This window comes from Trichoplusia ni, chromosome 3 (assembly GCF_003590095.1).
Source record: "Trichoplusia ni isolate ovarian cell line Hi5 chromosome 3, tn1, whole genome shotgun sequence".
Lineage (NCBI taxonomy): Eukaryota > Metazoa > Arthropoda > Insecta > Lepidoptera > Noctuidae > Trichoplusia > Trichoplusia ni.
This window is the reverse complement of record NC_039480.1, coordinates 871,354-895,655: the sequence shown is the minus strand read 5'-3', so window position 1 is coordinate 895,655 and position 24,302 is coordinate 871,354. Positions and strand designations below refer to the sequence as shown.

Below are 24,302 nucleotides of genomic sequence, written 5' to 3'. Positions count from 1 at the left end.
CTTGTATTATTTAACTGATAGGTTAAATTTTAATAATTAAAGTTCTTTTTTGCGAACTTCATCTAAACCTAGACCTATTGTTTAAATTACGGATAAAAAGTTAAAAAAAAACAGCTTTTGCTAGTGCTAGCGCAGTGATTTTACCAGAACAAAATTGCTGCACTGGCGTCAGGGCTTAATATTTGAAAACAGTTGTTTTTTATTATTTACTAGCTTTAGCCAGCGACTTCATCTGATGAAAAGATGCGTTATTTCATTTCATTTCAATTAGACAACCTTAAAAGATAGACATATGCTGTTTTTTAAGAACTTTTTAAGGGAATCAATTTCATCATACATTTTAAAAGTGATAATTTCTCCTTAATTTTGCTCCATTTCTTATTGCGATCCTACTCTTATTGATGAAAACGTGATGGTACGTAGTGTTACCTAAAGAATGTAGCATTATATTCGTAATAAATGTTTTTAACGATATTTGGCTTTTTTATTGTTCGGGTTTTGTCCTCAGGTAAGCTATTGATGAGATATTGGAGTTATTTTTTCGGGTGTTCTGCACTTCTGACCCCACAGTCATTAGTAGTATTTAATATGTTTAAACCAACGGGAACTATTTTACAGATTTTAAATACTTTGTTTCTCTGTCTACTATATTTTGACTAAGCTTCAACTATAATAAGCTTACTTAATTTTCTGACTATGGATCGCTCCTTCATGTTCAATATGTTAAAAATTATGATTGAAATCGAAACTGACATTGTCACGATTGACACTGACGTTTTACTTTCTATGGTGTGCTTGTATTATTTTCCTTCCCCTATTGTGCCCTTATTTTGCTAAACTATGACTTATTCGTTTAGCTAGTTTAAGTGAACATGCATTAGTATTTATAAAACAGCTTTATTAATAGTGATTAAAGACGCTGAAATTAGAAGTTGCATCTTCTTCCCGCTTCCTCGTTTGATTGTTTATATGAATATTTATAAATGACAATGAAAATAAATGAAAAGAATTTGTGCGCTTTCGCGTCGTCCGCCACTCCGGTGGACCGCGACGGCTGGCTGGATATGCGGGGCGAAGTCGGCAAGAGCTATCAGAAGCGGTGGTTTGTGCTGAAGGGGAACCTTCTGTTTTATTTTGATAAAAAAGGTGACAAGGAGCCTGTGGGCGTTATCATTCTGGAAGGGTGCACTATCGGTAAGCCTATTTTCTGTTTATGGTAAAGGTTTATCCTGTTATTCATATTACCAATGTGCCCTTGAACTATTTATAACACACAACAATAGGCCAAATACTTTAACACAGCCACATCTGATATTACTAATCCCATTTTAAAGATTCTATTCTTACTGAACTTCCAGAATTGACAGAAGAAGAAGCATACAGCTTCAAGATATCCTTCCAGTGTGAGGGTGGGCGCACCTACTTCCTGTGCACAAACTCGCAGGCTTCCATGGAGACCTGGATGAAGGCACTTGCTTGTGCCAGCTATGACTACATGAAGCTAATGGTGTCAGACTTGCAGAGGCAGCTGGATGAGGCCCAAGGTATGTTAATGACTCCATGTTTTGTTTTTTAGTTTACTTCATTGTATATTTGTATATATTGTTAATGGTCTGAGAATTGATTACAGATTTTTTCTTAAATCTTATAATCTCTGTTTATTGTTACCTGTGTAAAGTTTTGCAGCATATCAATGCTTATTATTTGTTTATTGATTCTAGCGGAAGCCGCGGCAGATGCTGCCTTAGTAACTGTAACCCCACCTGAAGAGGAACCAAAAGTACCACCAAGAGGACAAAGATATAACCCATTCAACAGAGTCCCTGAAGGAGAGAGTAAATCTGTTCAGGGCAGCAGACATCGTAAGTGTATGATTTATTCATAGGGCATGAAAATCAACATAATTGTGTTTTAGGACCATTAAGTTTTATATGTAATGAATGATGATAATAGCCTTTTGAAGGTTTTGCTAATTATCAAAATATCTAATTGATCACAGTGATAAGTAAATCCTGCAGTTACAAAAGCTAGAAGTCAAGACTTTTAATGGTAATTTTAAAATATATACCTATTAGTTTGGCTATGTTAGGCATGCAAAATATTAAATATTAAAATACAAAATAATAAGTTCAAAGTAACTATAAAATACAAATTCTAAAGACAAATACATATAACTAAAACAATAACAATGCAAATAACAATGTCAAAACTTATCTCTAAATTCTCTAATATCATAGTAGCATTTACTAATAAGAAATTCTTTGAGTCTTTTTTAAATTTATCAATAGTATCAATTTTCACAATGGAATTGGGGAGTTTATTATACATTTTGGTGCCATGCAAAATAGGCTTTTATTTAAAAGAGTGGTTCTACTAGGTTGTACTTTTATTTTATGACTATGTCGATTACTACGCAGTGTTTCATATGAATTTAAATTATTTTTTACAAATACAATGACTTCAAAAATATACAAGCATGGCAATGTAAGAACTCTCAGTGACTGGAAATAAGATTTACAACTATCATATTTATCTAATTGACACATCGCGCGAATGCATTTCTTTTGTGATATAAATGCGGCATGCCTATCTGTTGAGTTTCCCAATAAACTAAACCATATCGTAAAGTTGAGACTACGTACGCATGGTATGCTGTCAGAATAGTGGATGTGTTTACTGTTTTTGCTAACATGTGTAACGCATATGAGAATTTATTTAATTTGGTACATACAGACTCAACATGTATCTTCCAATTTAGATTGCAGTCAACATTTATACCCAAGAACTTTGCAACCGTAACTTCTTTAACTGGCTGACCACAATAATTTACACTAATGTCTGGTATAAAAGAATTACCTGTATTTCGGAAAACCATCAAATTAGTTTTACTTAGGTTTATAACAAGGTTATTTGCATTCAACCAATCAATAATATTTACTAAACCATTATTTATTTCCGATTCCAGCAGTTTAGAATCTTTATTTGAAACATAACTGTACTGTCGTCGGCAAATAAGACCATTAGAGAGTTTATTACCTGGGGGAAGTCATTTATATAAATGAGGAATAATAATGGTCCTTGTTTTATGTTTGCAGAAATATCAAACTTATTTATAACTATATATATAATTATATAATTTTTTGTCAGTCATTGAACTATTCCAGAATTTATAGATTGTAATTAAAACAGAAACTTGACCATGATTGTTGTTTTTATTTTTCAGACAAAGAGAATGTTCGGCCAGAGGTACCACGTAAGAAGGTCCCTTTCCGCGACATCCACACAGCTTATGGCCGCAAGATACTAGCAGACCGAAGCGAATGGCGTGCGAAACTCGCTAAACAAAGAGAGGAGACCTCACGACCCCTTATACAGCTGTAATAAACACTCACAAGGTTTGGAATCTGTTTGACACATGTCAAGTATGACAGCTGTCACATTATATCAAAAGAGTTTTAAAATAAGTCAGTGATACTCAACCTTTTATTGAACATATTTAGGTTTTTAGTGTGATGTTTTCTCTATAAGAAGAATCTTATGAGTGAAGATAAATATTTTATTGGATAAAGACATATTGGTGAATCAATGTCTATAATGATGTACATTTTAGGTTAGTACTGTTTACGCTTATTTCGTTATATCTATCTATATCTTTGCAGTATGAGTAACGCTGGCAAATTAGTTGCCTCTATTGAATATGATAACTCTGTTTTCCTTTACAATAGCTTCACAAAAAAGCCTTCAATAAAAAAGATAAGTCATATTGTTAGTACTAGAATAGTTATTGTATAGTCTGACAGTCAGTATTAGAATGAACAAATATTTTACATGGTGTAACTGAAATTATAGTTATTTCTGATTACGATTAAAATTGTTATGTGCACCTTTATGTAACAGGTGTAAATTTGAACCAGACTGCTCAAAGCAGGTTCTATCAACAACTTCACTGTATTTTTATTAAATCGCCTATTATTGAGGTGTAGAGAACTCTAAGCCATTTTTTTACGTTGAGGGTCACCGAGGGATCGGTGTTCTTTATTCCCTCACTCGCCTTTAATTGTTTTGGTCTTGTAATTGGATTGGTGGTCATTGATAGGATTATTTAAAATACATTACATTCTTCAACCTTGACCACTAACGAATTTCTATACAAAACAGCTCTTGCATAAATATTTTCAGTAAGGATTAGAACGAGGCCGCGCTCTTAGTGTTGCCAGTAACGAACGAAGCTATTTTAAAAAAGTCAATTAGTTAATTTGACCACAGTATGTATATAAATGACTTGTGGCCTTATATCATCTAGCTACCTTAGCTTGGTTATACCAAGTACTGGTATGAATTACGATATATTTTTATAAAAAAAAATAAGTACCATGTAAATACAATCTGAGGAGACTAATAATGTGTTACTCGACCATAGCTCTAGACCACTTTAGGTAGAAATTTCTTATCATACCTTAATTTATTAGAATTGTCAAAGTTTAAAAACCGCTTGTTATTGATGCTTCTCAAATTGAATTACTAAGAAGAAACACGAAACAGTATTTTTGTTTTTGAAATTTCAAGATTCATGCGATTTATATCAATTAAGTTAGTTAAGTTTTACGTTTTATGAGTTGTATGACAATCATCACAATGTAGGCTATGATTATTTATAAGAAGAACATGTATAGGACTGAGAAATTTAACATATTAGCTGCGCGCTGTTTATGTTATATCTTGTTGAGATCTTTTGTAAGAAGTCACTTTAGCGCAGATTATGTTCTTAAATGTTAAATACTATTTAAAGATGATGGTACTTCACTTGATTCTTCTTTGCATATGTTACGATGGCACTTTATTGTATTGACTTCATGTGTGTAAGCTTTTAAGGAGGTCTACTACCTATACAGTAATAATGTGGCGAGTGTAGAAGAGGGATGTCGCTCTACGCCGTGTATTGCGCTGTCACGTTTCAGCAGACGAAAGTATGATGTGGTACTTTAACTTATTTGTAGTTATTATGTAAAATTTCAAGGTCTTGTTATGTTAACGCTTATTTTCACGTTGTGTACCGCTTGCCAATAGTTATTTATTTATAAGTGACATAATTTAATAGCTGTTTAATTGTATCAAGCAATAAACTAACAACAATGATAGTACTTTTTATTGTAGCGCTTCTGAACCCAGTCTGGGTTCTAATATTATTTGTTTTCTGAAGAAATGTTTGTTCACTTTATGGATTTCAACTGCAAAGCAATATGGTACACCTAAAACATTTTAGAACAATTGAGATGCTGTGGTTCAATTATATGGTAAATTCACAGATTGATATAAATAAAACAACAATATTTTGTATTATGTAAGTTTACTGTTCATTTTATAATATGTTATTATAAACACAACGTCAACTAGGACAGCCGGCGGAAGTATGTCAACACACATACAAACAAGGGAACACAACATATGAGCACGCTTCGCCGCCGGCCGCGTATAAAAAAGCTCAAGTAACATAAGTTAATTTATTATAGCCGTGAAGAATTACATTTATGTCGTTTACACACATTGTATTACTTACAATCCATTCTATAGTTTTGGTATAACATTTTTTTTAACCCACTAGATAACATTGAGCAATTTATTCCATTTATATATTATGTATACAATTTTTTCGTGACATGTTATATAATAGGTACATACAACTATCCTAGGTCGTCTAGTGTTAAACTATACACAACAATGTGAAGGTGCGCTGGAAGACAGGATCAATGCCCGGAGTCAGGGAATGGTAACAGTCGCGCTCTGTACAGAGGTGGGGAGCTCAGAGTCAAAATTAACGCAAATTATATATTTTATTTTTGTAAACATGTTAATAATTATATTTAAGAGTATAAATATGCCTCTATACTAACCGTTCCTTTGCATTTATTGCCCAAACGTCAAATTAAAACATCATATGTGTTAATGTATAGCATCGCTAAATTTCTACGGACAATAAATGCCAGTAAACGATCAAAACACTCTATAAATTATAATATATCTAGACACACATACAGATAAGGTCCACTCTTATAAACACCATTACAATGCATCCAGATGCGCTGCAGACGCAACCATACGGTTATCAATAATAGAGAAATGCAAGAAAGTAATAAGACAAAACTAAAAGTAAAAGAAATAAATATACTCGCTAGTTCAAGACTTGGAAAAGAGGTAAGTTATTTTATAACTGTGTGCCGATAATTGCGTCCCCAATGCTCGCAAAACACATTATAAATACAAAGAAATATTTGGTAACAACGTCTTAAAGATTAACATAAAGAAAACAAACAATGAGGATACAATCGTTAGTATTTACATAATATAATTTACACAAGTCACATCACTAACCGAATCGACTAAAACTAAACTTAGAAAATTAGTAGAGTGTAACGTTCTCAAAGATTATATACATGTGGTGGGTGGGAGTAAAGGTCTGGCCACTTTAGATATGGTTGAAAGTGTATTTGGTCTTATCATATAAGTATACATTTTAACATATTAGTACATCAATAACATAGGTCCTATACGTCGTGTATTACTAATTTGGATTTATTACTTAGTATACGATGGTTTAGTCATACTAATTTGATATCATATGCTATAAAAGCTGTCAAACTAAGCTACCATAGACGACGGTTATTTTTTCCTTATATATGGTTATATAAAACGGGCCGATTAGATACAAAATACATGTGGTAAGCTATCCACATTCGTCGTGGCTACGTTTAGTGCGGCGTACAAGCGAGTGGCGAGTGGCCAGGTGCAGGCGTGGTAGTGGGGGTGGGGCTACGCCTCGAAGCGCTTCTTGCGCTCTGCGACCATGCCCGCCAGCGGCGACATCGGCGACAGGGGCGCCAGCCCGCGACCCGAACAGCGCTTTTTCGGCTTTAATTCTGAAGAAAAAGACATTTTAACTTAGTATTGTTCTCCTACAAAATTGTCTTATAAGTTATTACCAATAAGCTTTGTTGGAGCCTTGGCTCGCGTAATTTGACATATCTTTTCTTGGAGCTCCAGTGTAAAGGTTACTTTTTTTTCAACTGTCTTAAATATGTTACCTGAACGGGCGAGAGCTGCAGGTTCCTTGTGCTCTCGGTCTTGGCGTACTGTATCTTGGCGGGTCGCGCCGGCCGCGCCGCCTCCAGCAGCGGGCTCGACAGCGACGACTTCGCCTTAACACACAACACACACTTAATACAACTCACACTGACTTTGTAACAGTCGGTACATATTCATGAAAACAGTGTGGGCAAAAATAAAGGTTATGCGTATTAATTTTGGCGGCAAAAAGCATTAAACGTTTTGAATACGTCTTAGGGGATGCAGCAATGTTAGATGTAATGTGTGTCTTATAATTATTTTCGATATTAAAATCGTTTATTTTTCTTTCAATCCATGATTCTAGACTGGGAATGCTGAATTACAGGTAGAACAAAACCGCAAAGCTGTCACAAAAAGAGAATAGTCGATTATTATCCTTCGAGTACCAACACAAGGCTAAAACAAACAAAAAATCTGTCTATGTGCAATGTAATATGCCAAAAAATCACGCATTAGTGTTGATTCATAAAGTTGTATTCATAAATTAATATTCCAATAATAAAAATGTATTTGTCCATTACTTTTACAGTTAGCTAGTTAAGCTTTGACTGCATAATCGCACTATATTGCAATAAAGTTGGATAATAACCGTATACTCTAAGCAGCCCCTGTAGCGTATCGTCGTATCGTAGTTACCTGTGTTGTTGTGTCCGCGCGTCCAGCCGGCCGCGAGGCTGCGCAGGTGCGCCCACAGCGGGCCCTCCGCCCTCCCATGCTGTTAGTGCACCCCATACATGTACCATACGCTTATTACAACCGTACTACACTCAGTACTTACAATATGGAAACTCAGTTATTACTAAACTCATTTACTAGTAAAGTCGATCTTATTCGGCAGTCTTCATTCTTCTAGAAATTATTAGGCCTTTTTTATATCGAAGCCATTTTCAGCCATGATGTTTTTATTCCAATTTTAATGAATTGAAAAAATATGCCTCGTAGTTTTAGCAGTACTGTTTCCATATTATATGTTCTAAGAAGAAATGAATGTGCAGATTACTAGCGATCATGGTAACTGAGCTGACGTCACTAGCAGATTAATTAATAATAGTAATTGTTTATGCATTTTTTGCATTCAATAACAGTGTTTTTTTTCTATGAGTATAGCGTACAAGTATTCCTCTTTTTTCTTTTGGAATTAAAATCTGGCGATACCTAAGTATTTGGCTTTTAAAACGGAAAATAGAACTATCATACTTATGTACGTTTCTTTTTTGCTTTAATAGCTCAATTAACACGATCTTCAATTTTCTTCTAAAGTTTGCTTTGAGAAAAGTATTTATTTACAAAGAATATTACGACATCAAGATAGTGAAAACTAATCATATATTTATTTTGTGTCTAACAAAATTAGACTCTAAGCTAAACAGTATAAAGTTGATAATTGACTGGTGATTGTGATTTGTGACTGTTACGTGCGATGTATGGCATGCAAGCGTGTTTCCTTTGCCTGTAATGGCTGAATGAAGAGAAGCGCTAGCATAGGCTGTATAAGCGTGTACCGTGGTCTAAAGTGTGTGAAGAGGTTATGGTTGTGGACGTACCGAGCCAGTGTCCTCTATGAGCTGGGAGAGAGTCGACGCGTCAGAGTTCTTCATGTCATTCGCTTCGGATATCAAGTGAGCGCGGAGCTGCTTGTTCCTGAAATATACAAGTTCATAATTAGAGAGTTAACAATATAAACTTATATAAATTGGATGCCCATAATAGGCTCTCTCTATCTGAAAATGAGACTCATAAACCTCTTTTCCAAAAAATTGTTACATGCCTCTTATTAAAAAAAAACCAAGAATGCCCCTCCTCTCCTTTTATATTTAGTTCTATTTTTTGTCGAAGCCTCTAAACATGTTTTTACTTAAGAACCTTAGTTTTTACATCAGTGTACGTACCTGGCGTCAAGCTGCATGATGTGGTTATGCGCCTGCGCAAGCTGCGCGGTGGCGGTGGCCAGCCTCTCCTCGAGCGCCGCTGACTCCACGCACTTGACGGAGTACTTCTCCGACAGCGACAGGATCTCGCGCTTGATCTCCTCCATCTCTTGCCTGAAGAATGGGCTAAATATGTTATGAAATAGCACCTTTATAGCGCGTGTGAGAATTATAGTCAAAAATATTTGGATATTGACTGAGATTAGATTGAGACTATGACAAAAAAATTGAAAAAAAGGAAATTTTACTTCTGCAATGTTAGCTTTTCTGATGGTTTCGCTCAAATACAGAATGACAATTCATTTTGACAAGTTACGTGGCGTTTGTTTTGATTCTATCAGCGGTAACACTAGGAAAACTCCAATCGGAGTAAAATTCCTTAAAAATATTATAAGCTTTTTTCAACATCTCCAATGATAAGATACATACTGGTGTCGGGAGCTGAGCTGCGTGATGTCCGCGTGTTGTGCGCCGCGCGAGAGGAACTCCGCCTTGAACTTGTCGACCTCGCGCCGGACCTCGCTCTCGTGGGCCTTGCGCATGGCGTCCAGCGCCGCCAGGGTCGCGCGGGTCTCCTCCGCCAGGGCCTGCTCCTTGTCCAGCCTGCAAGTGGACGTGCAATTATGTAAACATGGGTAAATAGCTTGGTAGCTTGGCACAAAGTTAACTACGTTGGCTTATATTTTAAATGATGGAGCGCATAATTTGTTACGATAAAACAGTTTAGAAAAGTTTCTTGTATGTAGATTTCTTTAAATAAAACTTTAGTCTTGTATGGATAAGCATAAAATTATATTGAATTCCAGCATTGTCAATCTAGTGTCTACGAGTGTGGGTGTCGGTAGGTACCTGAGCTGCTCCCTCTCGGCGCGGTGCTTGTCCTCCATCTCGCGCACGATGCGGCGGTGCGAGGACTCCATGGCCAGCAGCCCCTTCTCGCAGAGAGCGCGCAGCTGCTCGATCTCCTGCTGGTAGCGCGCGCGCAGCCCGTCGCCGTGCGTGTCCGCCGCCACTGCGCTCTGCAACACACACGTTTGTTAATATCAACACAATTTGGCATAGCATCATTTAACTTAACACATTTGTTTTAAAAGCGAATTGAAACATTAGGGTAATTACCTGATAAGCGGCTCGCAAGTTCTCAAGCTGTGCGGAGTACTCGGAGTCGAGCGCGGCCAGGCGTCGCTGCAGAGTGCGGGCGCGCTCGCGCAGGGCCGCGCGCTCGCGCTCGTGCTGTGTCAGCAGCTGCGCGCGCGCACGACGCGCTGCGGCCAGCGCGCTCGCCTGCTGCGCCAGTGCGCACTCACCACGAGCACGCTCCTCGTGTAGTCTGCAGCAAGTGAGAGAAATGTAACAAACTTGGCTTGGGAAAAGTTACATAATAGTTTGCATAAATCCGAGATTGTTGATGTCGAAAGGCATTTGTCATCATCATCATCATCTCAGCCCATAGCAGTCCACTGCTGGACGTAGGCCTCTCCATAATTTCTCCAGCGCGACCGGTTCGTTGCCACCTGCATCCAACGGAACCCAGCGGTTTTCACCAGGTCGTCGGTCCATCTGGCAGGTGGCCGTCCCACGCTGCGCTTGGTGGTACGTGGTCTCCACTCCAGAACTTTTCTGCCCCAAGGCATTTGTAAAAAATAATAATTGTTCTCACCTGTCCAACGCGTCCTGCAGCTGCTTGCAGTGCTGGCAGGGCACCAGCGCTTGCAGAGCTTCGACACGGCGGCGCAGAGCGTCAATACGGTCGAGCGCGCTGGCGCCGGCGGGCGAGGGCTCGCGGGACCCCTCCCGGGCCCCGCCTGCGCCCGCCTCCTCCCCGCCGCGCTCGCGCAGCTGACGCTGCACCTCGGCCACTGCCGCTTCAACCCGCTCGAGGCTCTCGCCGATCTTCATCGAGTCTTCACTGTTACCCGAACAGTCACTGGAGAAGAGCGCTCGGCACTCGGTCGAGAATCGCTGGAACAAGTAGACGAACTCCGCCTCCTGCGCGGGGTCGGCCTCCAGCGAGGAGATGGCGTCCTCCGCCGAGCGGCGCGCGGCGGCGGTGTCCCGCGGGGAGGAGGCGCGGTAGGTCCCGTCCAGCACGGCCACGCGCGCGTCCACCAGCGCGCGCTGCGCCAGCGCCTCGGCCAGCTGCGCCAACAGCGCGCGGCTGTCCAGGCCGGGCGAGCCCTCCTTGGCGCGGCGCTCGCCGGCCAGGCAGCTGCGGTAGCGCGCGGCGATGTCCTTGACGGCGGCGTCCATCTCGCAGCGCAGGTGGTCGTGCGCGGCCTGCCACCACAGCTCCAGGTCGGCGCGGTCCTGCGCGGTGAGCGTGAGGCGCGCGCGCCGGGCCTGCTCCAGGCGCTGGTCGCAGGACGCGGCGGCGCGGGCCAGCGCGCGCGTCACCTCCGCCTGCACCAGCTCGGCGCCCAGCGCGTCCCGGGCGGCGGCCCAGGCCTCGCGGACGCGGGCCGCTTCTAAGTTTGCACGCTGTCGCTCTATGTCGCCGTCAGCTGGGGCCGCGTAGCTGAGTGTTTCGCAAGCGAGTGCGGAACACAGCTCGGCCAGCTTTTCGCTCTTATAGCGGTCGACTGCTTCTGCCACTTCGCGCTGCGACGCCTTTAGCGCCTCGAGATCAGCGCCGTGGATGATGAGCTCAGAGCGGCGTCGCTCCTGCGCCTCGCGGGACCCGTTGACGATGTCGATCTTACGCGTCAGGATCATCGCGAGATAGTCGAGAGAGCTCCTGGTGCCGGCGCCGCTCCTGCTGCCTTCACCGGTAATTTTGCGTTTGAGGTTATCTATAAGTTGACTAGTTTCGATAATTTCAGACTTGATCAATCTAGCAAAGAATCTGCTTCCGTTGGAGGACTCAAGGGCCTCTTGTATTCTGCCGACGAGTACGGCCTCGTACGCCAGTTTCTCGGCGAGGATCTCCAGACTCTTCCTCTGCGTCAGCTCGCCAGCTTCGTACAGCGCCGCCTTCCTTCTGGATATCTCGAGGAGTTTAGTTCTAAGTTGTTCTTCAAGTTGCACGACCACTTGGGCTACGCTGTCATTCGGTTCCTCCGTATTATGGTCGCAGTCAACCACACACTTATCGAAACACTCTTGCAGCCTCTTGCTAACATCCGTGAGGCACTTCTCCATTGACTTAAGGCTGTATTTCTTTTCGAGACTGGGTGAGGGTGACCTGCGCGACTTGGCCGCCCTCATTGCACTCATTTGACAGAGGCACTCGTTAACCTTGTTCCTTGAATGTATGACTACATTCTCCAGGCTCTGCAGCCTCTCCAGCAGATGCCTCTGCGACTGTGTCCCAATGTTAGCGATTTCGGTGTTTTCATTGAACGACGGACTCTCCGTGAATCGTGTAACCTGACTTAATGACTCGCAGGAGTTGGTGAGGTCCTTACGGTTCTCGAGGGCGGAAGCGACTTTGGTTTCTAGCGAACTTAATCGAACAAGCATTTTCATGGGCTCGGAGCTGGTGGCGCTGTCGAGAGACTTCCTCCTCAGGCGAGCGGCGAGTCTCTTCATCCGCTTCTCGTCCGAGAGACCTTCGGATTTGGACGGTTTTTCTTTGGCAGGAGACGCACTTTTGGAGGGAGAGTTAATCGTGGGGACCGGCTCGCCAGTCTCTAACATGGTGATCTTGTTTTCGAGCTCTGTTAATTTTTCCTCGACTTCTTTACCGAGAGTGAATGATTCTCTTCCCTTTAAGGAGAGACTGCGCCGTTTCTCCCTCGACTCAGACTTCTGTATTTTGTGTTTCAGCGTCCTCACTTGTTTATCTGACGCAGTTAACTTCTGCGTCAGGTCAAGTATACGGGCTGCCATCAGGTCTATCTCCGAGCGGCTGCACTGTTCTCGCAGTTTCATTTCATTTCGTAACTTCATGTTGGTTATTTCAAGCTCATCGTACATATTATGTGAGTCACGCAGTTCCTTCTTCATGGCTTTTATTTCATCAATAGCTTTTAGGAACCTGTCCCTTAGTTCAACATACTCCTCTATTAACCTGTCTTTCTCCAAAGACTCTAGATCTAAGTCTTGGTTTATATTCGTAAGGTCGCTGAGGGAGCCAATACTTTTTCTCTTCTCTCTGGTTGGCATAACTGATTCAACAGCTGACCGACTTTCGAGATCTTTTATTCTTGTATATAAGCTGTCACTATCTTTGACACTCTTCAACAACTTTTCATTCAGTTCGTTGACCTCTCGCTGTAACTGGACTATTGTTTCCTGTGCTGAAGTCAACTGCCGTGTTAATAACTCACAATGTTCAGTCGACTCTTTCAAAAAGTTTTGCGTTTCAGTTAATTTTGACTCCCAAAGATTTTTGTCTTGGTTATATAAATCTTTGATTGCGTCTAAGTTTTCAGCCTCTTTAGTTCTCAGTGACAACTCTTCTTCCTTCTTCTGCAGTTTCGTCACTAGCTCCTCCATTTGCTTTTCTTGTAAAGCAGCCTCTGTTTTTAATTTCTGTAGCCTTGAAATCTCGGCTTCCGCAGCGCTGACATCGTTCAGTGCAAACTTAAGTTGTTTCCTTAAGTCGTCGATTTCGATGGATTGTTTGTCGATGGTCGATATGTAGCTACGCTTTCTCGCTTCTACAGGTTTTTCGTTTTCATCCACTTCGTCGGCGGTGCGGTCTTTTTCTTTGGTTGAATCAATTTCGTCTCTTTCACCCTTCGGTGTATCGGCACGTGGGGGTGTGTGATGGGAACTTCTTCCGCGAACTTTTTCTTTGACTTTGGATACTGGGGTCCTAGTGAGAAGTGGAGACGGTGGAGGCTGTGATCCCAGGTCTCCCCAGTCAGCACTATCTCTACGCCCACCTTCAGATGCCGTTCGGTATTCTTCGTCGGACGAGAAGGGTGCTGACTTGCCTGTGACAGGTGTGATGGGAGTAATAGGTGATGTTGAGGATTCAGAAGCCTGGTCCACAGCATCCTCCCTTAGAATCAGTGACAGCGGTCCCGTGTCCGGCAAGCCGGCTGTTCGTCGCATAGCTGACACCCAGTTGGCTCGAATGCCAGCCGTTACCGCGGAAAGCACGATATGTTTTCCATCCCAAGTCTGTAAAATGAAACAATGTTAAAAACATTACTGTTTTATAAAACAACTATAATATGACGTACTCTTAGAACTATAACCTACCTCAGTCTCAAAAGCATATCCATTTGTGGACGCCGATGTTGGCAACTCCACCACCCTTGATATTCCACTCAAATCTATGACTCCATCCATCAGTCCTCGCTGTTCTGCATGGGGATCTCTGAAGTACAAAAGGGCTGCCCCTCGGAGGACGAACCAGTGTCGCGACCAGCCAGCCGGTCCTCGCCTCTGCAGCCACCCAGCTCGTGCGTGGAGCAGCCTCTCGGCGGGCAGTTCTACTCGACCGCCTTCTCCATTTTCAGTGGGTTCTGCTGCGTCCGCTGGCTCGCTTCCTTCGCTTGCTGAACTCGAACTGGGTTCTTCTGGTGGAGCTCCACCGTCCGGAGAACCGCGAGCCTGTGAAGTATTATTATAATATTACGAGAATAGTGGATGTGAGATTGTTTCTTAAGATCTAAGATTCTTTGAACCATTTCCTTACCGGTAGTCGGTCAGGTGGCGGCAGTCTTGTAGGTCTCTCGAGCGTGGGCGGAAGAGCTCTGCGGGAGCGCGGCCGGGTGAGCGACGCGGCAATGTCACGGAGCTGCTCATCATACTGCTGGTGCTGCTGCTGCAGTAGCGGCGAGCGAACACCTACAGTCGCTGCAAGATAAATAAATTTGTTAAACTGATGTTTTCGTAGAGATGTTACACAAGTTAACGAAATATCTACGTTCGAAATGGGTCAAAAACAGAGATGAACATTCTGATTAAGTTTTTTGCATGAGACCTCCAGCGACGAAGAGTTTAGGCTTGGAGAAGTGTAATAAAGTGTTTACAATCCCTTAATACAAAGAACATTATACAAAAAACAAGCTTCGTGTTGCAGGTCATAGTAGGTGTTAGGAGTTTACCATCATCAGTGACGGGTGGCGAGGTGGGCTCTGCCCAGGTATCCCGGCGGCGGGAGCGCGCCTTCTCCTCACCATTGATCTTGTCTCGCGTCGGCGGGGAGGCCGACGATACAGGCTGGTCTGTGTATACTGCAATCAAAGAAAAAAATAAATGACGCACATATTCAATAAAAAAGTATTTATAAGTATACGATTGTCATGATAGTAAAACGTGACTGCAATGTTACCGGACGCACTAAAAGCAATTGAATATATTTTTAGCCTTTGCCTCAGATAACCCAAACATTAAACTTATCCAGTTTTATAGGAAAAATCTCAACATAAAGATATGAAATGAAACCTACTTAACACTTGGGAGTGAATCTGTGAAGCGTAACGTCTATACATAAACTGGTTGACCTACACACGATAATTGAGAGCATCTTAACGAGGTGATCGCATGTATGGAGTCAAAAAGAAACAAGACTGGCTTTAAAAATACCCGCGCCCTTTCAGCGAGACTTCTTCGTGAAGTGATGTACGATGACCACTGCCTGTACTATGATATCTCAAAACTGTTATGTTACTGTTGTGAGAAAGATACCCTTTCTCGCGCGGTCTATAGCGCTCTCTCGCTTTAACAAATTCAAGAGTTTTATGCCAAGAGCTTGCAGTGAAGGCAAAGGTAACTAGGCCTGTGGCGAAAGAAAATGAATTACTATGTACTTTTTGTTGACTCGTAGAAGAACGAATGAGTTATGCATGTTTAAACATGCTTTTGGTCTAAAGACTGATTAATGTGAGTGGGAAACATTTCATTCTGCTAGTATTTATTTACGAGGTGGTCGCTAGTAGAGTAATTACTGTGTGGGTACTGAGGTATTTTTAGGGAATGAGTACTTTAAATAGATTTTATGATATTTGTATATTTACGGCGACTACCACAAACTAGAACCCTAGAGTACTACAATACCTAGGGACTAATATTGAAAATGCAGTCAATTAATTTAAAATAAAAATGACATTGTAAACACTATAACCAACTCAAATAACGTTATTGGAAAATAGACAACATTATTAAGAGAATATTGACCATAAACTTGACATTCTTATCAAGGAAAACCAATAAACATTGACAAAATAATATTAAAAAAACTTTTTTAAAGTAATGCCGAGGCTAACGAAATAGTGAAGTGCCAAGTTGTCGCGTTCATCATATACAAGAGATTTACAATTGAAAAAACTGCGAAGTTTAATAAATATGAATGAAGCTGGTCGCAGACAAGGCGGTGTAAATCATCGACACCCACTGCGCAGGCGCAGCGCATTGTGTGCGCCGTAGGGCGACTACGCGATGGGCGCGACTTTGATCGCTCTATCAGGATTCATGTAGATTATATGCAACTAGAAATCTGATGGTTGTGAAGATACCATGTGATTCAAAGATGGTCTACTAAACTGAATATAATTTACCTCACAGGCGATATGAAATAATTTTAACATATTTTTATTTATATTTGCATAGAAAATATAACTCTTAAGGATAAACTAAGCCTTCACAATTTTCTAAAACCTTTAATTAATAGGGTTTCGCATAAAACAGATTACATCTTGATACATAGTTTTGACTCTTAATCTGTTTAAAAATAAAGTCTTATTTCGTTTGCAGAATCATGGAGTCCCGAGCGCCTCTCCATTTCAGAGCTAACTCAATGTTTATATAAATGTGTGGTCCGCTCATAAACTAGTTGAAAACTTTTTTCAGTCTTAATTTATTATTAACGATAAATATTTGTTATTAGTCCGTATCTATATTCGTGATTGCGAGAAGTCTTTCAGGTAATAAAATTAAATTATGGCAGCTAATTTCCAACGAAGGCAAGAGAATAGACAGGTTAATTATAATTTAAAAAAGGTTTAACTTACTTTAAATTCTAAACTAAATAGAAAAATAGTTATTTTTATACTAAATAAACTAAATAGAAAAATAGTTATTTTTATATTATAGTTTTTCAAAAAGACTATTGCGATCTTTTTTTTTCGTCGACGTTTCTCGTGTCTATTGTAGACATGTGACGAGTTTTATATTTAACTTATTAAATAAAGTTACATAAAACTATGTAATTGTAAGTTATTACATAAAATGATATAAAAACGTGTTTTTAACGACCATTCTGTCACCGAGAGAAAGTCAATAATAAAAAAAAACCCGCCGATTAAGACTTATTCACTTTTATAACAGATAATTTCACTTTAATAATAAAATAATGCTTTTTATTCGTTCATTGTAATATTTTAATTATTTTTAATACTCATTAAGATTCGAGAAGAAAATCCGTGTTGCTTGAAAAATGATTTTACATTTTACTAGCCATGTTTTCATGTTTTCAGAATTTAGCAAACGTAGACATATATTTTTTTACAAACTTTTGTTTAACTATAATTAGTTTAAGTATATTTTAATTCACCAACAAAAAAAAAGCTATTTTTATATAAAAATCTAGACGAGAACATAAAATTACCACCTACACTAGATGTAATGAAAAAGACGGCTAATGACTACATTTCTTTGTGTAATTTCAATGAGACATCATTACTGGTACGAAGCACGCGTACGTTTTGAAACTAGCAAAAAGTCTTGGATCCAGAAAATCCATTAGTACGGGTCATTGAACTCCGTTAACTACAAGTTATTGCTGTGACTGACGGCTTCTGAGTATCAGAATGCTATAATCGATATTTTTTGCATGTTATGTGTGATAGTGCATCGTAAATAGGTTCGGTGTGTCTTGAGTTTGCTTTACACTAATGGACCAACTAATAATTATCAACGGATTTTAATTATTTCGTGATTACCCTTCATAGCGACGACTTTATAAAATAGATTATTTTAAATTATTTCTCTTAAAATTTTTGACGTTGCGTTTGGTATTTGTTCGTAACTGGTAACTGTCTTACCTAAAAACTTTGCTAGTGACAGTTAAAATTAACCAAGAATCGGTTTTTAAATAGAGATTTACTTTGAAAGGCCAGTTTGTAGATTGGACCCTCAGGCTGAGTACAATAAATATTTAAAGAACTAAGACAATCATCTTAAGTGGTGTCCGAAACACATGTAAACTTCAACATGGCTGCCTAACGATTTGGTGTAAACGGTTACGTTGTGTATGTTATTTGATAAATAAATAATAAATCCCATGAATGACCCGATTTTATTATTGTTAGGAATAATATAATAAAACATTATAAATATAAACTACAGTGTTAGATATTCTTCCTTCATTCGCGAGGTAGTTGCGCATACAGCCGGACCTACATTCTAGCGGCGACACGCTCCGCTGCGCACGCGCACCGCAACTCAACGAAAGTGAAACAAAACCGCACTCGCCGAGAGAATACGCTAACATCTTAGTTTTTTAATACCAAAAAACCAAAGAATTTTGGAGTTGCCAGTTAGCTATTTTTGGAATAAAAAATACAGTATTTTTAGCTTTTATTGTTATAAAAGTTGTTCGTCTGGTATTTTATGAGAGCCTTTTATCTATCTACTATGTGAACAAAATTAAGTAAAAAAAAGTGGACGAGAAAGTATTAACTTGAGAATTACAGCAAAACTGGACTTTTACCATAAACTTAGCTAAATCAATGATATTTTAATTCTACGAAACAAGTTCTGTGTAACGAGGTTGCATATGAAGAACCTTTGCCTACAAAAACGAAAATCAATCAAATCAATAAAATAACAAATTATTACAAAACATTAGATTCAAACATCAATATTCCCAACAATAAATAATGACGTGACATTAATTTATGATTTTAACATTTAACTTATCGCTTACATTTGCAAATTATAGTCAGCCTTACTAAATATGGATACGGCAATTTGTTGTAACAAGTATTTTGTAAATTACTTATAGTACAGTAATGGCGTGTTTACTTAAATAGCTGTGTTTTTAGCTCGGAGCTACGAGATGACCTTTTGCTTGTATTTATATGAAAGCGGATAGGTAAGGCTGGTATGTTTATTACTCTGCTTGTCCCCTCCAGGTATAGTTTGAAGACCAATTGGAACATTTGTTTAATTTATTGGGAAAAGAATTTAAGTAATATTTGATTTATAGATGAAAGTTCGTTAGAATATAAAACGATCTCACGTTACGAAGAATTCGTAGATATAAGATGAGCAGTTGGTTACATCACCATATATCATCAGACCTGAGAACAGGTTTTTGAATGTTTCTATTGACAGTATTCCATTTATTTACTATTAATTGTTAAATATATACCTAAAAATAATAGCTTTACGACAACAATTCCCATACTACTTTCTCTTAAAAGAAAATTGCAATTAATACAGTACAGAGATAGGAGCGTGTAACAGATAGAGCTACGATGCGACTGAACATTATACGCGATGTAGTTTCTAAATAACATTATCACAATCAGTAATTAGAGGGCGCGCTGACCGCCGTTAGATCAGTAATTAGGATCGGCGCAGGCGCACGCACCGGCCCGCGTACCCGGTGTACAGGCGGGGTACGATAGGTAAAGATGTTTTAAAGGACTAGTTTATACAGAGTTAAATGTCTTGATTTAAAAGACAAGTGTTTGTAAATACTTAGATCGAGTGAAAAAAGAAAAAATAAGAGACTCAATGGTAAAGGAATATAATAGGGTAACAGAGCAACAAGAAGTGTTTTTAAACTATATTTTATATAAGATACTAGCTGTTGCCCGCGGCTTCGTCCCCGTGGGTAGAAGATATAAGTTTTTTCACATTTTCCTTTGTAACTTCGCTCCTATTAGTCGCAGCGTGATGGTTTATAGCCTAAAACCTTCCTCGATTAATGGTCTATTCAACATAAAAAGGTTTTTTCAATTTGGACCAGTAGTTCCTGAGATTAGCGCGTTCAAACAAACAAACAAACAAACTCTTCAGCTTTATATATTAGTATAGATATAGATAAGAATATACTGAATTTTCCACTTTTTCATAAATTTCAATAGTATAGTTGTTGTAATTTTAAGGAAAACGACTCCTACTCTAAAAAATAATCTTTATACAGGGGGAGTTTTCACAAACATTCAAGTCACATGCCAGAACTCAATTTAGATAATTCATACAACCTCATTCTATTGACACTGGGAGCCAATGTTATCCTGGGCATTTGTACTATCTTATTAATACACTTCAACAATACATACTTGTCTGATCCTTCTCTACTTATTTGTGTAGTGGTACAGGCCTAGCATCAAAACCAACGTTCGTAATATTTGCTTATAATAATACATTCGTACAGCAAATGTATTGCCTCGACATATACGTTTTAATTAACTTGTAAGTTATGTCTAAAGCTAATAATAACGTAACGTAATAGAAGCGATTAAATTGTAACTAGCTGGGGTCTGTGGTTGTACTCAAAGTTTATCAGATATTCTGTTTCAACTCATCCCACGGGAATAGTATTTAAAATGTATCGAAAAAACATGCTTTTATAAAAAAGCTTTTGTTGACCGATAGACAGACAGAAAAAGAGACAGGTGAAATTAAATAAAAGTTTGTAAAAGTAGCCTTTTTTTAAAATGGAATTTATCATCTACCTACACGCCAAACTTTATGAAAATCGGTTCAGCAGTTTTAGCGTGAGGAGTATCAAATATAAACCCTAAAAAAATATCGCCTGTCTAATGCACGTACAATTACTAAGTTTTGTGATGTGTACATATGATGTCAAAGAGGTGGCGTCGGCATGGGAACTACGATAATAAATTGGATACAAACACATGATATTAATAAAAGTTTATTGTCGTCCCAATTATTACTAGGACATTGAACTGAGCATTCCTGGAATACGCTTTGATGAATGTTGCGAAGAAATCTGATATTCATTTGAGAATGTAGAACGTTCTGATAAAATATATTAGCTGGTGTTTTTAATTATGTATGGCACTGAATAATAACGATATAACTGTCTTTGTTTTTATCCTACTTACTTAAACAGTTGTGTGTTGTGTCTTAGCTGGAAAGGCCCCAAAAAGCTTATATTTGGGTATTTTTAATAGGGTAAATGATTTCATCTTCGTAATGTTTATTTTTTCCTACAAGCCGATGTAAAACTACTATCAACGCTACGGATATATCGCTATAAAATCTACATACTTGCACACAACATAGTAAGTCCAATCCCTATATCCATAACAATCTATCAAGTGGAATATTCACGTCCACGCAGCACTAATCTGAATCTCTCGGAAACATTCACATTTCAAATGTTGTCCTAATCATCATATATTATGGAGAAATTGCAGGATTACGGTTTGTTAACCAGCAACATTGTCATTCCATCAGGGCCTGTACCATGAGCGAAAGACGAGGATGCAGGCGTTGCAAAAGCGAGATAACACTCTACACTTCCCATAGCAGCGTCTTGCTTGTACACCGTGATTAGAGATACTTTAAGATCTCGTGGTACAGGCCCTCAGCTACATCCCGGCGACAAGTGACGCGTACCAAGTGTGACGTGTATTTACTAAGTGGTAAACATTCGCAGCTGTCAGATGTGCTGGAAGCTTCCGAAGGCTTGTTTGTAGTAACGGTGCTAAATTTAATTGACGCAGCTCTCGTTCAGAACCTGGATGTGAGTCATCGGTTGATCGTGGGACATGGTACGAGCGGATAGATTTGAATGGTGCCTTTGTTAGTGTTAAGTATGTTCTGAAGTAAGTGATTTTACTTTATGAGGTGAGATGAAATTGGCTATTAATAAGGTGTTTGGATTAATAAAAATAAAGATAATATCTCATTCAGACCTTAACGCAATCTTTCGCAGCTTCTAAAACATATAACGTCAATGAAGACTTATTTTCTGCTTGTTCATTATTTATTCTCCGTTCCACGTTTCCGCGGCCGCTCCTAACTTAGCCCTCACTAAAAGGTTACACCATCTCCCAACGTCGAACAGCTTTTAATTAGGTCTAACGCGTCACCGGACGTCGAGATTTATGGTCTGGCGGTCTCGCCGGAGCTGACCGGGTCTGGCCAGACCCTGGCGCACCTGCTAACGCACCTAACTGGTATTCAGATGCAGATAACGGCGCGTCTACAATAGATATATTGTGGTATGCGTGGGGTCTGGGAATACTAAATTGGAGGTAAAATGTAGGCATTTGTTACTGTGTTTAAGTGGTGTTGGGCTTGCCGTGTTTCCTCATCGTTTGTTTATGTAAAAGACACGCCAAACGGCTCGCCGGTTTGATATGGACGAACGGTTTCCTCACATAAAATGTTACGGGCTGATAGGATATTTAGATTGGTGTGGGACTCAAAAAACGCGGAAACCGTTTTGCACACCTATAGTAAGAACAGACATTCGAGAAGTTATGAACAACTCAATCAAATAACTTTTACAAAGCTCTTTACAGATACAATTCCTTAATTAGGAATATTTTAAGAGTAATTTACAGCTCAATATTAATTTCACCTTTGACATCAAAACTAATTTAATCGAACAATCGACGAAGAATTCTTAAAAAACAATAAAGAACCGAAGGATTCAAACGTCTTAATTTATGATAAGCAATACAAGTTTAAGGATCTCAATTAAACGCAGGGCGACAACCCTGATACGAGAAAAAATAAAGAAATTGAATTGAATCATCGAAATGCTGATCGACTTTGAAACTAAAAAGGAAGAAAAGCACTTCCATATAAGAACATGTACCGACATGCATCTTAAATTGATGATAAGTTATTGATAAAGGTTTAAGGATTAAGCTTATTATTGTAAATCAAGACTGCACGGATAGCCGAGTGGTAAAGTTCACGACGCCAAACCCAGTTTGTTGTGCGCGACTTGACGCGAATCGATCTCCGCGTAGGACAAGCAAATTTTGTGTTTTGGTTTTTTTTAAAACGACTCCTGCAGTAAGGAATTTAAGCCTTGTGTCGTGGGACGAACATACAACTCACATGCACAAACACACCCAGACTCAGAACAAGCATTTGTGGATCACTCAAATGCTTGTCGGGGATCGAACCCGCGACACGTCTTTCACAGTGGGTTTTGGCGTGAAGACCTCAACCACTCGGCTATCCTTGCAGTCTATTGGTCATTTCGTCCTATACCCTACCTTTGGTGTCAATAGGTGTTGGTGCCGCGAGGCTGGGGATCTCCGGCTGCGGCGGCTGCACCCTCGGGCCCGGCCAGGTCGTGGTGCCTCCCGAGCAGTACCGAGGTCTGGACGCCTGGCACCCGTCCGCCACGTCGCGAAGCGTCGATGCGTCTGCTGAATATTCTGTAAGAGGTTTATCTATACTATCTATACTAATATATAAAGCTGAAGAGTTTGTTTGTTTGTTTGAATGCGCTAATCTCAGGAACTACTGGTTAAAATTTAAATTCTTTTAAGGTTCAATAGACAATTCATCGAGGAAGGTTTTAGGCTATATAACATCACGCTGCAACTGATAGGAGCGAAGATACAATGGAAAATGAGGCAAAAACGGGGGGAAATATTCAACTTCGAGGGCTTCCGTTCAAAAATTCCTAACTTATATCTTCTAACTACGCGGGCGAAGTCGCGGGCAACAGCTAGTATTAAATAAAATTGGAGTGAATTATTCTCTTTAAAATTACTCAATTGAGTAGCAAATGCTTTTTTTCATCTTTTTTGTTTTGTAGGATAAGCCTTTATTTAGTACCCAGAGTTGCAAGCAAGTGAATTATGCAAAATAAGGAACAAAGGATAACCAGACTCATTTTTATTCTCTACTTACTTCTGGTAGTCGATGATTGCAGCAAGCTCGCAGTCTGGCCACCGGGAAACGTGGCGTTCCTCTTATGCCGACCCTGAGGACAAACATACATACCATTAGTTTAGTTAAAGTGTGATCATACATCATGAAGCTTTAGCTCGATTTTATCTAAGAAGAAACCTCTTACAATATAAACGTCGGTCTTCTATTTCCAACAAACAGACCAATACACAGTACTATTCGAGGCACGAACACAAGAACTCCAATCACCCAGTTCCACCAAATACAGCGTATCGGGCAATTAGCTAAAGATTTCTAATCTGCTACATCTCTATCGCGGTGGGTTTCCCTGACCCCACCCATCCTTGCAACGCAGAAATGTGAAAACAGTTCCGATAGGTACCGTTTAATTGTTTGAAAGCACACGCCATTCTAGCCGGCGAACTGGTCAGTCGGCTAGGACGCAAATTGTTTCAAGCGACGGAGACACGATTTCATGTCAAATTAGCTTGT

At 39.7% G+C, this 24,302-nt stretch overlaps 2 protein-coding genes across 8 annotated transcripts in view; one reads left to right on the top strand and one right to left on the bottom strand.

The window, feature by feature from the left end:
- The first annotated feature begins 523 nt into the window (after positions 1-523).
- On the top strand, positions 524-5,141 carry LOC113508801 (sesquipedalian-1). Its single transcript, XM_026891921.1, has 4 exons — positions 524-1,194; positions 1,359-1,544; positions 1,722-1,862; positions 3,224-5,141. The coding sequence occupies exons 1-4, from the start codon at positions 984-986 to the stop codon at positions 3,379-3,381; spliced, it is 696 nt and encodes a 231-aa protein (XP_026747722.1). The 5' UTR covers positions 524-983; the 3' UTR covers positions 3,382-5,141.
- Positions 5,142-5,330: 189 nt separating this feature from the next.
- The window catches only part of LOC113508798 (protein outspread), a 230,798-nt gene continuing 211,826 nt past the window's right edge, over positions 5,331-24,302 (bottom strand). For 4 of the 7 annotated variants that reach the window (XM_026891912.1, XM_026891914.1, XM_026891918.1 and 1 more), the window contains 14 exons: positions 23,811-23,883; positions 23,165-23,329; positions 15,053-15,181; positions 14,641-14,801; positions 14,202-14,555; positions 10,711-14,120; positions 10,170-10,380; positions 9,900-10,069; positions 9,480-9,653; positions 9,012-9,176; positions 8,667-8,763; positions 7,759-7,837; positions 7,080-7,193; positions 5,331-6,914 (listed from right to left, as the gene is read on the bottom strand). In XM_026891912.1, the coding sequence (XP_026747713.1) occupies positions 6,808-6,914; positions 7,080-7,193; positions 7,759-7,837; positions 8,667-8,763; positions 9,012-9,176; positions 9,480-9,653; positions 9,900-10,069; positions 10,170-10,380; positions 10,711-14,120; positions 14,202-14,555; positions 14,641-14,801; positions 15,053-15,181; positions 23,165-23,329; positions 23,811-23,883 (5,409 nt within the window). In that variant the 3' untranslated portion in view covers positions 5,331-6,807. The remainder of the gene's footprint in view (positions 6,915-7,079; positions 7,194-7,758; positions 7,838-8,666; positions 8,764-9,011; positions 9,177-9,479; positions 9,654-9,899; positions 10,070-10,169; positions 10,381-10,710; positions 14,121-14,201; positions 14,556-14,640; positions 14,802-15,052; positions 15,182-23,164; positions 23,330-23,810; positions 23,884-24,302) is intronic. The other 3 variants (XM_026891913.1, XM_026891915.1, XM_026891916.1) reach the window with 3 other exon arrangements.

Coding starts and splice junctions, on each gene's coding strand:
- LOC113508801 (XM_026891921.1), top strand. CDS start 984: ATGACAATGAAAATAAATGAAAAGAATTTGTGCGCTTTCGCGTCGTCC. Junction 1,195..1,358: donor TCTGGAAGGGTGCACTATCG/GTAAGCCTATTT, acceptor CTGAACTTCCAG/AATTGACAGAAGAAGAAGCA. Junction 1,545..1,721: donor GCAGCTGGATGAGGCCCAAG/GTATGTTAATGA, acceptor TATTGATTCTAG/CGGAAGCCGCGGCAGATGCT.